General features: G+C 42.0%; 1 protein-coding gene across 2 annotated transcripts; it reads right to left on the bottom strand.

Moving 5' to 3' along the window:
- Positions 1-7,275: 7,275 nt before the first annotated feature.
- On the bottom strand, positions 7,276-9,038 carry GP9 (glycoprotein IX platelet). Of its 2 annotated transcripts, none has more exons than XM_019719028.2 (2): positions 8,911-9,038; positions 7,276-7,945 (listed from the first exon to the last, which is right to left on the bottom strand). In XM_019719028.2, exon 2 carries the CDS (start codon positions 7,931-7,933, stop codon positions 7,400-7,402), a length of 534 nt encoding a protein of 177 aa, XP_019574587.2. In that variant the 5' UTR covers positions 7,934-7,945; positions 8,911-9,038; the 3' UTR covers positions 7,276-7,399. The 2 variants fall into 2 exon arrangements, with proteins under 2 accessions (XP_019574587.2, XP_074196599.1); XM_074340498.1 differs by having other exon boundaries at positions 7,276-8,043; positions 8,911-8,965.
- Positions 9,039-15,193: the final 6,155 nt, after the last annotated feature.

Here is a 15,193-nt window from a genome sequence, read left to right on the forward strand (position 1 = left end):
CAGAAGGAGAAGAAAGAGAGAAGGGAACAGAGAATATATTCAAACAAATAGTCGATGAGAACATCACAAACTTCTTTCCAGTGGAAAGAACTGGATCCTTGAATCCAAAAAGCAAATAGAACAACTAATTACCTTAACCCCAATAGGCCTTCTCCAAGGCACATTGTATTGAAGCTGTCAAAAATCAATGACAAAGAAAGAATCCTCAAGGCACCCAGGGAAAAGAAGACAGTAACCTCCAAAGGAAAGCCCATTAGATTATCATCAGATTTTTCAGCAGAAACTCTACAAGCCAGGAGGAAGTGGAACCAAATAGTCAAACTATTGAAAGAGAGAAATCATGAGCCAAGAATAATATACCCAGCAAAGATATCCTTTAGATATGAAGGAGGAATAAAGACCTTTCCAGACATACAGAAGCTGAGGAAATTTTCTAGTACATGACCTGCACTACAAGAAATACTAAAGGAGGTTATTCGACCACCATCAACAGGGACAATTTGTGGTAACCAAAACATAAAAAGGGGGAGAGTAAAGGCCTGAACCGGAATATGGGAATAGAGAAAGTAAGCGTGCTGAAGAAAATGGAATACTCTAAATATCAAACTTTGTTTTACATAAACTTAAGGGAAACCACACACAAAAAAATCCAGAACTGAAATATATACTCTAGTAAAAGAAGAAACAGAGGGAAACATCATAGAATACCACCACAGAGAAATAATAGACAACAATAAAAATGCAGAGAAACCATGGAGACACAATCTTACCAGAAAACTAAAGATAGAATGATAGGAAATCCTCACATATCAATAATCACCCTAAATGTAAATGGACTGAACTCACCAATAAAAAGGAACAGAGTAACAGATTGGATCAAAAAACTAAACCCAACCATATGCTGTCTCCAAGAGACACATCTCAGCTACAAGGACAAGCATAGACTCGAAGTGAAAGGGTGGAAATTGACACTCCAAGCCAATGGTATCCAGAGAAAATCAGGTGTAGCCATAGTGATATCAGATGAAACAGACTTCAGGGTGAAAAAGGTAACAAGAGACAAAGATGGACATTTCCTAGTGGTAAAGGGGACTATACAATAAGAAGACATAACAGTCATCAATATTTATGCCTCCAATCAGGAAGCACCAAAATATACCAAGAAACTAATAACAGAACTAAAGGGAGAAATTGACCAAAACACAATTATACTAGGGGACCAAATACATCATTGACAGCTATGGATAGATCATCTAAACAGAAAATAAATAATGAAATAGCAGCGCTAAATGACACATTAGGTGAAATGGACATAATTGACATTTATAGAGTACTTCATCCTAAAACATCAGAAGTACATTTTTTTCTAGTGTACATGGAACATTCTTAAGGATAGACCATATATTGGTACATAAAACTAACCTCAGCAAATTTAAGAAGATTGAAATCATACCAAGCATATTCTTTGATCACAAGGCTTTGAAATTGGTTATCAACTGCAAAAAGAAAGCAGGAATAACCACAAATACATGGAGATTAAACAACATATTTTTAAAGAACGATTGGGTCAAAGAAGACATTAGAGGAGAGATCAAAAGATACATAGAAAAAAATGAAAATGAAAATACATCCTACTAAAATTTTTGGGATGCAGCAAAAGCAGTTTTAAGAGGGTGATTTATATCATTACAGGCCTATCTCAAGAAACAAGAAAAATCCCAAATAAATAACCTCACATTACACCTTAAAGAAGTAGAAAAAGAAGAAAAATGAAACCTAAGTTCAGCAGAAGAAAGGATATAATAAAAATCAGAGTAGAACTAAATGAAGTAGAGAACAAACAGACAATAGAAAAAATTAATGTGACAAAGAGCTGGTTCTTTGAAAAGATTAACAAAATTGACAAACCCTTGGCTAGGCTCACTAAGATAAAACGAGAGAAGACACTAATAAACAAAATCAGAAATGAAAAAGGGGAAGTTATCACGGATGCATCAGAAATACAAAGGATCATCCAAGAATACTATGAAGGACTATATGCCACCAAATTTAATAACCTAAAAGAAATGGACAAGTTCTTAGAAACATATAGCATTCCTATGCTGAATCATGAAGAACTGGAAAATCTAAACAGACAGATCACCTGTAAGGAAATTGAATCACTCATCCAAAACCTTCCCAAAAGCAAAAGTCTGGGACCCGATGGCTTTACTAGTGAATTCTACCAAACCTTCAAAGAGGATCTAATGACAATCCTGCTCAAACTCTTCCAAAAAATTGAAGAAGAGACAGTATTCCCTAACTCATTTTATGAGGCCAACATTACCCTGATTCCAAAACCTGGCAAGGACAACACAAAAAAAGAGAACAACAGACCAATATCTCTGATTAATACAGATGCAAAATCCTAAACAAAATTCTAGCAAATCGAATGCAACAATGCATTAAAAAGATTATTCGTCACGACCAAGTGGGGTTCATCTCAGGGGCACAAGGATGGATCCACATACACAAATCCATCAATGTGATACATCACATGAACAAAATAAAGGACAAAAATCATATGATTATATCAATTGATGCAGAAAAAGCATTTTACAAGAAAAGAAATTAAAAACTCAATTCCTTTCGCAATTGCAACGAAAAGAATAAAATACCTAGGAATTAACTTAACCAAGGATGTGAAAGACCTATATGCTGAAAACTATAAGACTTTTTTGAAAGAAATTGAAGAAGACACAAAGAAATGGAAAAACATTCCGTGCTCATGGATTGGAAGAATCAACATAGTTAAAATGGCCATATTACCCAAAGCAATATACAGATTTAATGCAATCCTTATCAAAATCCCAATGGCATATTTTAAAGAAATAGAACAAAAAATCATCAGATTTGTTTGGAACCACAAAAGACCCCGAATAACCAAAGCAATCTTAAGAAAAAAGAACAATGCTGGAGATACCAAACTCCCTGACTTTAGCTTGTACTACAGGGCAACAATAATCAAAACAGCATGGTATTGGCAGAAAAACAGACACGTAGACCAATGGAATAGAATTGAGAACCCAGAAATAAACCCCCATAAATATGGACAGATAATTATTGACAAAGAAGGAAAAAACATACAATGGAGGAAAGACAGCCTCTTCTATAAATTGTGCTGGGAGAATTGGAAAGTATGTGCAAAACAATGAAACTGGACTGCTATCTGTCACTGTGTAGCAAAATTAATTCAAAATGGATCAAAGACTTAAACATAAGACCTGAAACAATGAACTTCATAGAAGAAAATATAGGTACTAAATTTATGGACCTTGGGTTCAAAGAACATTTTATGATTTTGACTCCAAACACAAAGGAAGTAAAAGCTGAAATAAATGAATGGGACTACATGAAACTTAAAAGCTTCTGCACAGCCAAAGAAACCATTGACAAAATAAAGAGGCAACCAACTGAATGGGAGAAGATTTTTGCAAACAGTGCCTCCGATAAGGGGCTTTGGATAAGGGGCTCATATCCAAAATATACAAGGAACTCATGCAACTCAACAACAAAATCAAATAACCCAATTGAAAAATGGGCAGAGGACCTGAAGAGACATTTCTCCAAAGACAAATGGCAAGTAGACATATGAAAAAATGCTCAACATCACTAATCATCAGAGAAATGTAAATAAAAATCACAATGAGATATCACCTCACCCCAGTCAGAATGGCGATCATCAACAAGACAAATAATAACAAGTGTTGGAGAGGCTGTGGAGAAAAAGGAACCCTCATACACTGTTGGTGGGAATGCAGACTGGTGCAGCTGCTATGGAAGGCAGTGTGGAGGTTCCTCAAAAAATTACGAATAGAATTGCCATATGACCCAGCAATCCCTCTCTTGGGTATCTACCCAAAAAATCTGAAAACATTTAGAGATAAAGACACGTGTGCTCCAATGTTCATTGCAGCTTTGTTTACAGTGGCCAAGACATGGAAACAACCAAAATGTCCTTCGATAGATGAATGGATAAAGAAGTTGTGGTATATATACACAATGGAATACTATTCGGTGGTAAGAAAAGATGATATAGGAACATTTGTGACAACATGGATGGATCTTGAGAGAGTAATGCTGAGCGAAATAAGTCAGACAAAAAGCAGAGAACCATGTGATTTCACTGATATGTGGTATATAAACCAAAAACAAGAAAAGAATAAGACAAACACATGAGAAACAAAACCTCATAGACACAGACAATAGCTTAGTGGTTACCAGAGGGTAAGATGAGGGTAAAGGGGATCAAATATATGGTGATGGAAGGAGAGCTGACTCTGGGTGGTGAACACACAATGGGATTTATAGATGATGTAATACAGAATTGTACATCTGAAATCTATGTAACTTTACTAATAATTGTCACACCATTAAACTTTAATTAAAAAATACTCATGAAGGAGCTGATCATGAAATAGCTGTCTGGGTGATTGTTGGGATAAATTGATGGGAGAGAGCTGGTGTTTTGCTTATAATGAGGATAAGGTCCACAGTTGTTTGGCAGTAATGGTGACAGCAGAGGTGGGAGAACGGCAGTGAGGGGGCAGTGTCGAATCGCGGGGCTGATGTCCATGGTTGTGATGGAGGCTGTGGCAGATGTGAGGCTGGTGTGGAGTCCATGATGGGTACCAAGGGTAGTGATGGTGTTAATAGCTGTGGTGGGGAGGGAAGAGTGTGTTGATGGTCATAGGGAGCTGACTGTGTGACTGACTGTGGTGGTTGGCAGGGAATAGTTGGTTATGGGGGTGGGAGGAATTGATGCTGGCGTTGGTGGCTGTAGTGGCAACTTTGCTGGTCTGGGATGGAGACCATGGGAGTGATGGAGGTGGTGAATGCACCTTCCCGGTGGGCCTGTTTCCCTGGGGCTGTCATGTCAATCCTTTGGGAAATCCTTGTCCAGCCACTGAAGCTCCCTCTACTCCTTTCACACTCAGAGGAATAATCATTTGCATTGGTGCCACTGTGCTGCCCAGGTTTCTGGCAGGTTCTTATTGGGCCAAGCCACTCAGTCAACAGGATAAAGGCCTATAATCACCATTGTGCCAGACCTGTGCTGCCTCAGGAAGAATCGGGCAGAATTTAGGGGCACCCCATGCTGAAGGGTTTTGTTTCTAGGGGGCCCAGGAAGCTTTCAAGGGAGCACTTTTCAGATGTGGAAGGGGACCTGTCTGGGACCATGTCTATGAAGTGACTGTTGGGGGCCGTTGGCCTGTGTCTTCCTCCATGCACTGTGAGGACAGTGCTTTTCCCTCAGGGTTTTCACAGGGTGCAGGAAAATGACCCATGTGAGGAGCTTTATACAGGGCCTCTCACATACCATGTACCCAATAAGTACATGCCAGCTCTTACCATTGTTCTCATTGGGCAACAGTGTTACATCTGATTCCTAATGCACAGATTACCGACTGTCAGCCTATGGACTCCATTTAGTTGATAATATGAGGTCTGACAATTAAGTTCGCAAACTTGTTGCAACGATGTTGCTAACATTTTTTGATATCAGAGGGATTATTCATTATGAATTTGTACCAACCGGACAGTTAACCAAGTTTACTATTTGGAGGTGCTGAAAAGGCTGCATGAAAAAGTTAGACGAAAAAGACCTGAACTTTTTGCCAACAATTCATGGCTCTTGCATCACGACAATATACCACCTGAGATGGCACTGCCTGTGACGGAGTTTTTAGCCAGTAAACAAATAACTGCATTGGAACACCCTCCCTACTCATCTGATCTGACCCTCAATGACTTCTTTCTTTACCCAAAGATAAAGGAAATATTGAAAGGAAGACATTTTGATGACATTCTGGACATCAAGGATAATACGACGATAGCTCTGATGGCCATTCCAGAAAAGAGTTCCAAACTTGCTTTGAAGGGTAGACTAGGCACTTGCTACATAGCTTCCCAAAGGGAAGTACTTTGAAGGTGACCTCATTCAGCAATGAGGTATGTAACACTTTTTCTAGGATGAGTTCATGAACTTAATTGTCCAACCTTGTATATGTTATATCTGTCCTCTTGATATATAATTAAAAAAATATATTTCATTTAGTTGCCAACACTTGAATAGTTCAGAGACTTCACATAAAAATCTATATTTCCTATATCTCTGGAAGAATGGAATCCTGGGCACCTGGATCCACATCTCCACATGGCAGCACTTGGCTGCACCTCTTTGGATGGAACATGGGCTCTCTGATTTGCCACAGTCTCTACCACTCCCTATGTCCATCCCTCACCCTGAGTTTGGGGCTTCTGTTCCAGAGCCTTACTTCTGTGGGTCAGTGCCCTCCAGTGGCATTCTGTGTCCACTTGGTCTTCCTTGTGGCACCGTATCAGCATAGGCTTACCACATAGAACTCCTAATGGAGGGACCTTGGTGTAATTATATTTGGATTTGGTTTGGCCAGTAATGGAACTGTAAATATTATCTCATATGGTGGAGAAAAGTTTATTATTTTAGCTGCTTGCACCAGAATTCCTCTGAGGGAGAGAAATGTCTTGTTAGAAGAATTTGGTGACTGTTGCATGTGGTAGAAGTGGGACTCCAGAGTTTGCAGGTGTCTGATGTCAGCACTTGGAGGGGAGTCATTTCCATGAGAAAGGGAGTAATTTGATGTTTTGTTCTGAAGAAGACGGTAAAGAGAGGAAAAGGAGAGAGAAACTAGTATAGGAGAAGATGAGAAAGGGTGGGGTTAGGTGAGCCCAGGTGACCTCCGGGCCAGACAAGTGGCAAAAGGCCATTTTGGGAATGGTGATATGCCTTTTTCAGTGTATGCTTATTGCAGAGATGAACACCTCCCACTGTGCCCTGCCACCCGACCCCTAGGGTCTTCAGTACCTCCTGTCTGCTCACTGCTGTGTTGTGAGAGCAACTTTGTTTTTCTGTTTTTTTGTTTGTTTGTTTTTTGGTGGAATTTGGAGAGGGGCTGAATATTGATGTGCAGTTGTCCTGGGCTGTCTGGGAGGGCCCATGTGGGGAGCAGGTGCCCATGTGGGGAGGCAGACAGAGGAGGGGGTGAGAACTGGAGTTCTATGACCTGGCAAGCACCGAGGAAGCTATGGATGTACAGATAGTGGAATTGGAGGTGGCTGGTTGGGGAGAGGTGAGAACAGCTCATTTTACTAGGAACTTGGGGTACAGAGAAGCCCCTACTGATATCTGGTAATAACAAAATGAACCCAGGTTTCCAGAAGGGGCTGAGAGGAAAAAAAATCTCTGAGCTTGGATAAAATGATTGAGCAGCAAATTTATTTTGAGTTACTGGTGGTTCTGGCTGATCAGGGTTGGTGGAGTCTAGGGAGGGGCTCAAGGCTTGCTGCCTGGCCTGAGGGTGACCCTGGGGGCCTGGGCTCAGTCTTGGGATCCCGTGGCAGTGCACAGCAGGCCAGCCAGGAGAGCCAGGTCAATTGTGGCCACAACAACCAGTGACACATCCCACCAGACTGCTGGGTAGCCCCAAGATGTCTGTAGCTGCCAGCCGCAATTGCCCAGCTCATAGCCTGTGAGCTGGCCCAGTGGATGGATGGTGATGAGGTCGGGGCTGGAACAGTGGACAATAAGCAGGGCCTCAGGTGTATGGTCCTCTAGCCAGAGGCGCAGGTAGGTGAGGCTGCAGTCGCAGTACCAGGGGTTCTGTGTCACATCGAGTGTCTGCAGCTGGGGCAGGTGGTCAAAGGCACCGGGGGGCAGGGAGCGAAGGCTGTTATTTGCCAGCAGGAGGTGGCGGGTGTGGGCTGGCAGGGTAGGCAGGGATGTGAGGCCCTGCCCCCTGCAATCCACCCATAGCCCCATGGTTTCCAGGGCCTGGCAGGTGCATGGTACAGGGCAGTCCTTGGTGGCCTCCGCGGTGGCCCAGAGCAGGAACAGCACCCCACAGGCAGGCATAGTGCAGGCTGGCTGTGGGGGAGAATGGCCATAAGGTGAGGGAGAGCCTGGCAGCCTGCACCCCATCCCAAGAGCCAGTGGTGGGTTCTGTGGGCACAGTGAGATCTGACCTGCAACAAAGGACAATTCTTTTCTTAGGCCTCAGCTTTCTCATCTGTGAAATTGTAGTGGCAAAGACTGAAGGAAGTGAAGTGCCCCCAACCTGGGCTTGGCTGATTCTCACTGGACACTCAGAAGGCAGGACAGTGAGGGTAGCTAAGGTGGGGGAGTGGAGCAGGGGTAAGTACATTCTTGGGAAGGGGAAGGGAACGCAAGCAGTGGGGGGAACAGATCCCTGCTACATGATTTACAGTCCTGGCCCTTGGCCTCCAGAGCCTGGGAAAGGCTGCTTATAGCCTCCATGCCTAGCCTGGGGTCAGGCTGACAGTGTGGACTTCACAGACCACACCTTATCCAATCAATTCCAAACAGCTTGCCATGGCTAAGTGAACTCTTACGTGATACTTGATGTAGAAAACATTAGGAAGAGGATGCTGAGGTGGGAGTGGGTAAGGGAAACCAGAATAGGCTCCCACTCATCTAGGCTAATGCTAGGAATTGGGGAAATTGAGGCCCAGAAACAGAATGATTTGTGCAGGGTCACCCAGTGGTCTGTGTCAGACTCAAATTTAGGTCTCATGAGCTTATTTTCTGCCTGATTCACGGTCTTTCCTCCACAAGTGTTTCCCCTACCTAAGACAAGTTCTTCCCCCCGCCCCAGGGCCTGGCCCATGGTACACTTCCAATGACTATTCATTGACTAAACCAATGAAGCCTGACTTAGCCAAAGAGCAGGTGTCTCAGAGTCTGCTTCCACCTGTCCTCTAGAGGAGAGCAGAAGGAGGCATAAAGGCAGGCCTTAACAGCCAGCCTCCCTGCTACCTGGGCAGGGCCCACAGAGTGGGAGGCAGGGCTGGGTAATAAAGAGGGCCACTTACCTTTGAGGCCTGCAGTCGGATACCCCTTTCTGTGGCCCAAACCGTCCTGGTTGAGGCCGAGGTGGCAGTTCTATATAAGGCAGTGGATGGTGGCCACTGCTTGAGTGGGAGGAAGGAAGTGATGAAAATAGCCTGGCTTATCCCTTTCATACAGCCCCGGAAGGCCTATCTCCAGAGGCAGGGGGCCCTAGAGTCCTGGTACCTTGGGCACAGAATCCTAGGTCAAGCCCCAGTTTACAGAATGGGTCTCATAGTGCATCCCACTGTACCACTAGTGCCTTGATGAGCCTCAGTGCAGGGTCTGTGGGAGGACCAAGGAAGCCCTTCACCTGAACCCATGAGGTGGAGAGGGCTTCCAGGAGGAGGAGGCCCAGCGATGAATAGCTCTTCTGGTTGTTCCTCCAAATCTCAGTTTTCCTCATCTGGAAAATGGGAGCAATAACTCCTGTCCTGCTTGCCTCACAGAGTTGTGTGTTGGGCAGCAACAATGGGCAGGCCAAGAATCTTCTCAGGGAAGGGTGATTTAGTTCTTAATTCTCTTTGGTCCTGAGTAGGGCAAAGAAAAAGTCTCATTTGGTGCCATTGCATCTTTGGCACCTTCTAACTCTTCCTGATCTCACTTTTTAATAAAGACTTGCAGGCCTGGGGCTCAGAGCCTCTATCAGTCTCTAGGTAGAATTTAAGACCTTTTTTTTTTTTTTAAAAGATTTTATTGGGGAAGGGGAACAGGACTTTATTGGGGAACAGTGTGCACTTCCAGGCCTTTCTTTTTCTCAAGTCAAGTTGTTGTCCTTTCAATCTTAGTTCTGGAGGGTTCCGTTCAGCTTCAAGTTGTTGTCCTTTCAGTCTTAGTTGTGGAGGGCGCAGCTCAGCTCCAGGTCCAGTTGCCGTTTTCTAGTTGCAGGGGGCACAGCCCACCATCCCTTGAGGGAGTCGAACCGCCAACCTTGTGGTTGAGAGGACGCGCACCAACCGAGCCATCTGGGAGCTCAGCGGCAGCTCAGCTCAAGGTGCCATGTTCAATCTTAGTTGCAGCGGGTGCTGCCCACCATCCCTTGTGGGAGTTGAGGAATCGAACTGGCAACCTTGTGGTTGAGAGCCCACTGGCCCATGTGGGAATCGAACCGGCAGCCTTTGGAGTTAGGAACATGGAGCTCTAACCGCCTGAGCCACCGGGTCAGCCCTAAGACCACTTTTTGATTTACATTATATTTATTTCTATAACTACATCCCACTTAGGGGAATGACAATACTTTTCTGTTTATGTTAGTGATACAAAGTTCCCTTTAAAAGAGAAATGCATTTTTAATTTAGTTATATTTTTAATATTAAAATATTAACCAGAAAAAGCCTAACTAAAATATTATGTTACAATTATATACAAAATTAAAACATTAATGTATGCATTTTATAATAAGTTATAAAAATATCACTTATGAAATATCAACTAAGTCAACAAAGAGTTTGCAGAGATGGCAAAATTTGTGCCTGCAGAGGGGAGGGGGGAGCAATGGAAGTGTGGGAACCCCTGGGGTATAGAAATACTTTGGGAACAAGTAGAAGGAATTTTAGCAACCTCAGTCAAACCCCAGGGGCCCAGGAGAGGAGCTCACAGTCAAGAGTTGCTGAGGAGAGGAAGGGGACTTGCAGGGCTATCCTCCATGGTTATGGCCAATGTCAGCTAAGAATGCCAAATCCAAGAAGAGGATCCTGGGCTCCAAGTCTGGAGGCACTCCAAATGGAGAAAGAAACTGAGGTAGAGAGCATCTGTGCTGCTGGTTGAGGCTCCAATGGAGCTTGAGCAGGGCCAGATACTACTTCAGCAAGTATGGAGGAACCTGGATGTTCTCTAACTGATTTTTGTTCTTTAAAGTAGGATGGCAACACCAGAAGTTACAGGGCAGGAAAAGTCAAGGGCAGAGGACTGAGAGGTGTTTTAAACACTCCATTTATACACTAGACCCACAGAAATATTCCTTATGCTTACAACAGAGTATTGGTATTTTTTCTTCTTAAGCATTCTGCAACTCTTCAACTCAAGGAGTTGATATCATCCATTTGTATGTTTATCACATACTTCTCCTTACCAGAATGTCTGTTCCCTGAGACCTGGAACCTTATCCCTCTTTGTGGTCAAAGTCATAGTGCCTAAGTCAGTATCTGCACATCCAGGTCCTCAATTAGTTTGTGCTGAGTGATTGCACGAGTGAATGAATTGTTTGACCAGAAAAAACTTGATCAGTGGGGAGGGACCCTAGTCCTTTTAAAATTCTGACCCCCTTATTGTGCAGATGCTTAGAGGGGAGGCCTGGATAGCTGAGCCTCTCAGCACACCTGCCACAGTGGGTGCTGTCAGCAACCTCCTGCTACTAGGACACCTGGGATTTTTTTTTAATTTATTGGGGTGTCAATTGCTAGTGAAATTACATAGATTTCAGGTGTACAATTCTGTATTACATCATCTATAAATCCCATTGTGTGTCCATCACCCAGAGTCAGTTCTCCTTCCATCACCATATATTTGATCCCTCTTACCCTCATCTCCCACTCCCCACCCTCCACCCCCCTTACCCTCTGGCAAACACTAAACTATTGTCTGCGTCTATGAGTTTTTGTTTCTCATTTGTTTGTCTTGTTCTTTTGCTGTTTTTGGTTTATATACCACATATCAGTGAAATCATATGGTTCTCTGCTTTTTCTGTCTGACTTATTTCGCTTAGCATCATACTCTCAAGATCCATCCATGTTGTCACAAATGTTCCTATATCATCTTTTCTTACTGCCGAATAGTATTCCATTGTGTATATATACCACAACTTCTTTATCCATTCATCTATCGAAGGACATTTTGGTTGTTTCCATGTCTTGGCCAAACAAAGCTGCAATGAACATTGGAGCACAGGTGTCTTTATGTATAAATGTTTTCAGATTTTTTGGGTAGATACCCAGGAGAGGGATTGCTGGGTCATATGGTAATTCTATTCGTAATTTTTTGAGGAACCTCCACACTGCCTTCCATAACGGCTGCACCAGTCTGCATTCCCACCAACAGTGTATGAGGGTTCCTTTTTCTCCACAGCCTCCCAAACAATTGTTACTATTTGTCTTGTTGATGATAGCCATTCTGACTGGGGTGAGGTGATATCTCATTGTGGTTTTTATTTACATTTCTCTGATGATTAGTGATGTTGAGCATTTTTTCACATGTCTACTTGCCATTTGTATGTCCTCTTTGGAGAAATGTCTCTGCAGGTCCTCTGCCCATTTTTCAATTGAGTTGTTTGTTTTTGTTGTTGAGTTGCATGAGTTCCTTGTATATTCTGGATATTAGCCCCTTATCGAAGGCACTGTTTGCAAAAATCTTCTCCCATTCAGTTGGTTGCCTCTTTATTTTGTCGATGGTTTCTTTTGCTGTGCAGAAGCTTTTAAGTATCATATAGTCCCAGTCATTTATTTTAGCTTTTATTTCCATTGCCTTTGGAGTCAAAATCATAAAATGCTCTTTGAACCCAAGGTCCATAAGTTTAGTACCTATGTTTTCTTCTATACAGTTTATCGTGTCAGGTCTTATGCTTCAGTCTTTGATCCGTTTTGAATTAATTTTGGTACATGGTGACAGATAGCAGTCCAGTTTCATTCTTTTGCACATGGCTATCCAATTCTCCCAGCACCATTTATTGAAAAGGCTGTCTTCCCTCCATTGTATGTTTTTAGCTTCTTTGTCAAAAATTATCTGTCCATATTTATGTGGTTTTATTTCTGGGTTCTCAATTCTATTCCATTGGTCTATGTGTCTGTTTTTCTGCCAATACCATGCTGTTTTGATTATTGTTGCCCTGTAGTACAAACTAAAGTCAGGGAGTATGATACTCCAGCATTGTTCTTTTTCTTAAGATTGCTTTGGCTATTCGGGGTCTTTTGTGGTTCCAAACAAATCTGATGTTTTTTTGTTCTATTTCTTTAAAAAATTCCATTGCGATTTTGATGGGGATTGCATTAAATTTGTATATTGCTTTGGGTAATATGGCCATTTTAACTATGTTGATTCTTCCAATCCATGGGCATGGAATGTCTTTCCATTTCTTTGTGTCTTCTTCAATTTCTTTCAAAAATGTCTTATAGTTTTCAGCATATAGGTCCTTCACATCCTTGATTAAGTTTACTCATAGGTATTTTATTCTTTTTGCTACAATTGCAAAAGGAATTGTTTTTTTGTATTTCTTTTTCTGAGATTTCATTGTTAGTATATAGGAATGCAATGGACTTTTGTATGTTGATTTTGTAGCCGGCAACTTTACTGTATGAGACCAGTATACAGGGAATAAGCCCACCTCCCGGTGGCTGGCTGTGGTGCTCTCAGGGTGCGTTTGTGCTGGTGAGAGCAGAAACTGCACCAACTTTGTAAAAACTACCAACCATACCCCATAGTCCCACTCATCTAGAACTGCAGTGCCAGGGTCACTCTGGACATCAGGTGGCCGGTTCTGGCTCCACAAGATGCAGAGGAGTCTTTGTACAACAGAGGACAACCTGTAGATAGCGTGGTGGGCTTAAGCCAAGACTGGTGCTGTTTTTTTTTTTTGTTTTTTTTGTTGTTTTATTTTTAGTATTATTATCATTTTTATCATATATATATATATATATATATATATATATATATATATATATATGCATTTTCCCTTTTTCTCTCTCTTCTTTTCTTTTTTCTTTTCCTTGCCTTACTTTTCCTCCCTCTTTCCATCTTTCCACATTGATTTTTTTTTTGGTGTTGCTATTTTTTGTTTTGTTTCTTTTCTTTTCTGTATTTTTGATATTTTTGTCTGTGTTGAGTGTTGGTTGTCGGTTGTTTTTACATGTGAGTGTATTTGGTTTTTTCTTTGTTGTAGTTGTTTTGCTTGTTGAATTGTTTTGTTCTGAAATTGCCCTACCAGGGCCCAGCTTAAGAGGCATAAGATTCAACACACCCATAGGCCAATTCCAGACCAAACCAGACTATTACCAGGTTTGACCTACAAGTGACACACCCAGAGGGAATTCTCTACAGGTACAGGAGCCCAAGGGATCAAACCTCATCTGAGGGGTCAAACATCACACACAGCAGCTCATACACTGTGGGCATAGCCAATTCTCACAGCTAGTAGGCCTAGGAGTCAATTCTACCTACTGACAAGCCAAAAGCAATTAAAGTTCAACCTTAACAGAACACACACAACATAAGGGTCACCTCTGGAGCACACACACAGGAGAATAGGGAGGTGGTGAAATTCATATATAAAGGACACATACTATGTAAGACCACCCAGTAAAGACTGATAATCCTAGGGGATCTACCTAATACATCAAAGCAAACAGAGAGTCAGCCAGAATGAGGAAACAAACAAACATGTCCCAAATAAAAGAACAGAAGAAACCTCCAGAATTGGAACCAAACAAAATAGAGGTAAACAACCTATCAGAGACAGAGTTCAGAACACTGACGATAAGAACGTTTAATGAGCTTAGTGATGACATAAAGAAGGATAGAGAAATCATAAAAAACAACCAGTTAGAACTAAAGAATACAATAACTGAAATAAAAAACACACTGGAAGGAATTACCAGCAGGTTAGATGAAGCAGAGGATCGAATCAGTGACTTAGAAGACAAATTGGCAGAGATCACCCAAGCGGAACAAAAAGAAAAACAGAACAAAAAACAATCAAAATGGTTTAAGAGAACTGTAGGATAACATCAAGCGCAAAAACATGCACATCACATCGTAGGAATACCAGAAGGAGAAGAGAGGGAGCAAGAGATTGAGAACACATTTGAAGTAATAATGATAGAAAACTTCCCTAACCTGGTGAAGCAAATTGACATACAAGCCCAGGAAGTGCAAAGAGTTCCAACCAAGATGAACTCAAACAGGACCACACCAAGACACATTATAGTTAAAATGGCAAAGGTTAAAGACAAAGAGAATCCTAATGTAGCAAGAGAAAGACAGTGGGTACATACAAGGGAACTCCTATAAGACTATCAAGTGACTTTTCTACAGAAACTTTGCAGGCAGGAGGTATTCAAAGTGATAAAAAACAAAGGCCTGCAACCTAGATTGCTTTATCCAGCAAGGCTATCATTTAAAATTGAAGGAGAGATAAAGAGCTTCCCAGAAAAGAATAAGCTAAAGGAATTCATTACCACGAAGCCATCAATGCAGGAAATGTTAAAAGGGCTTCTGTAAGCAGAAGAAAGATGAAAACAATCAAACTAATGAAGACCAAAAATACAAACAACAAAATGG

The sequence above is a fragment of the Rhinolophus sinicus genome, linkage group LG09, assembly GCF_036562045.2.
Source record: "Rhinolophus sinicus isolate RSC01 linkage group LG09, ASM3656204v1, whole genome shotgun sequence".
Lineage (NCBI taxonomy): Eukaryota > Metazoa > Chordata > Mammalia > Chiroptera > Rhinolophidae > Rhinolophus > Rhinolophus sinicus.

Bases quoted from the DNA above. Each gene is read 5' to 3' on its own strand.
- GP9 (XM_074340498.1), bottom strand. From the start codon at position 7,999: ATGGGGTGCAGGCTGCCAGGCTCTCCCTCACCTTATGGCCATTCTCCC.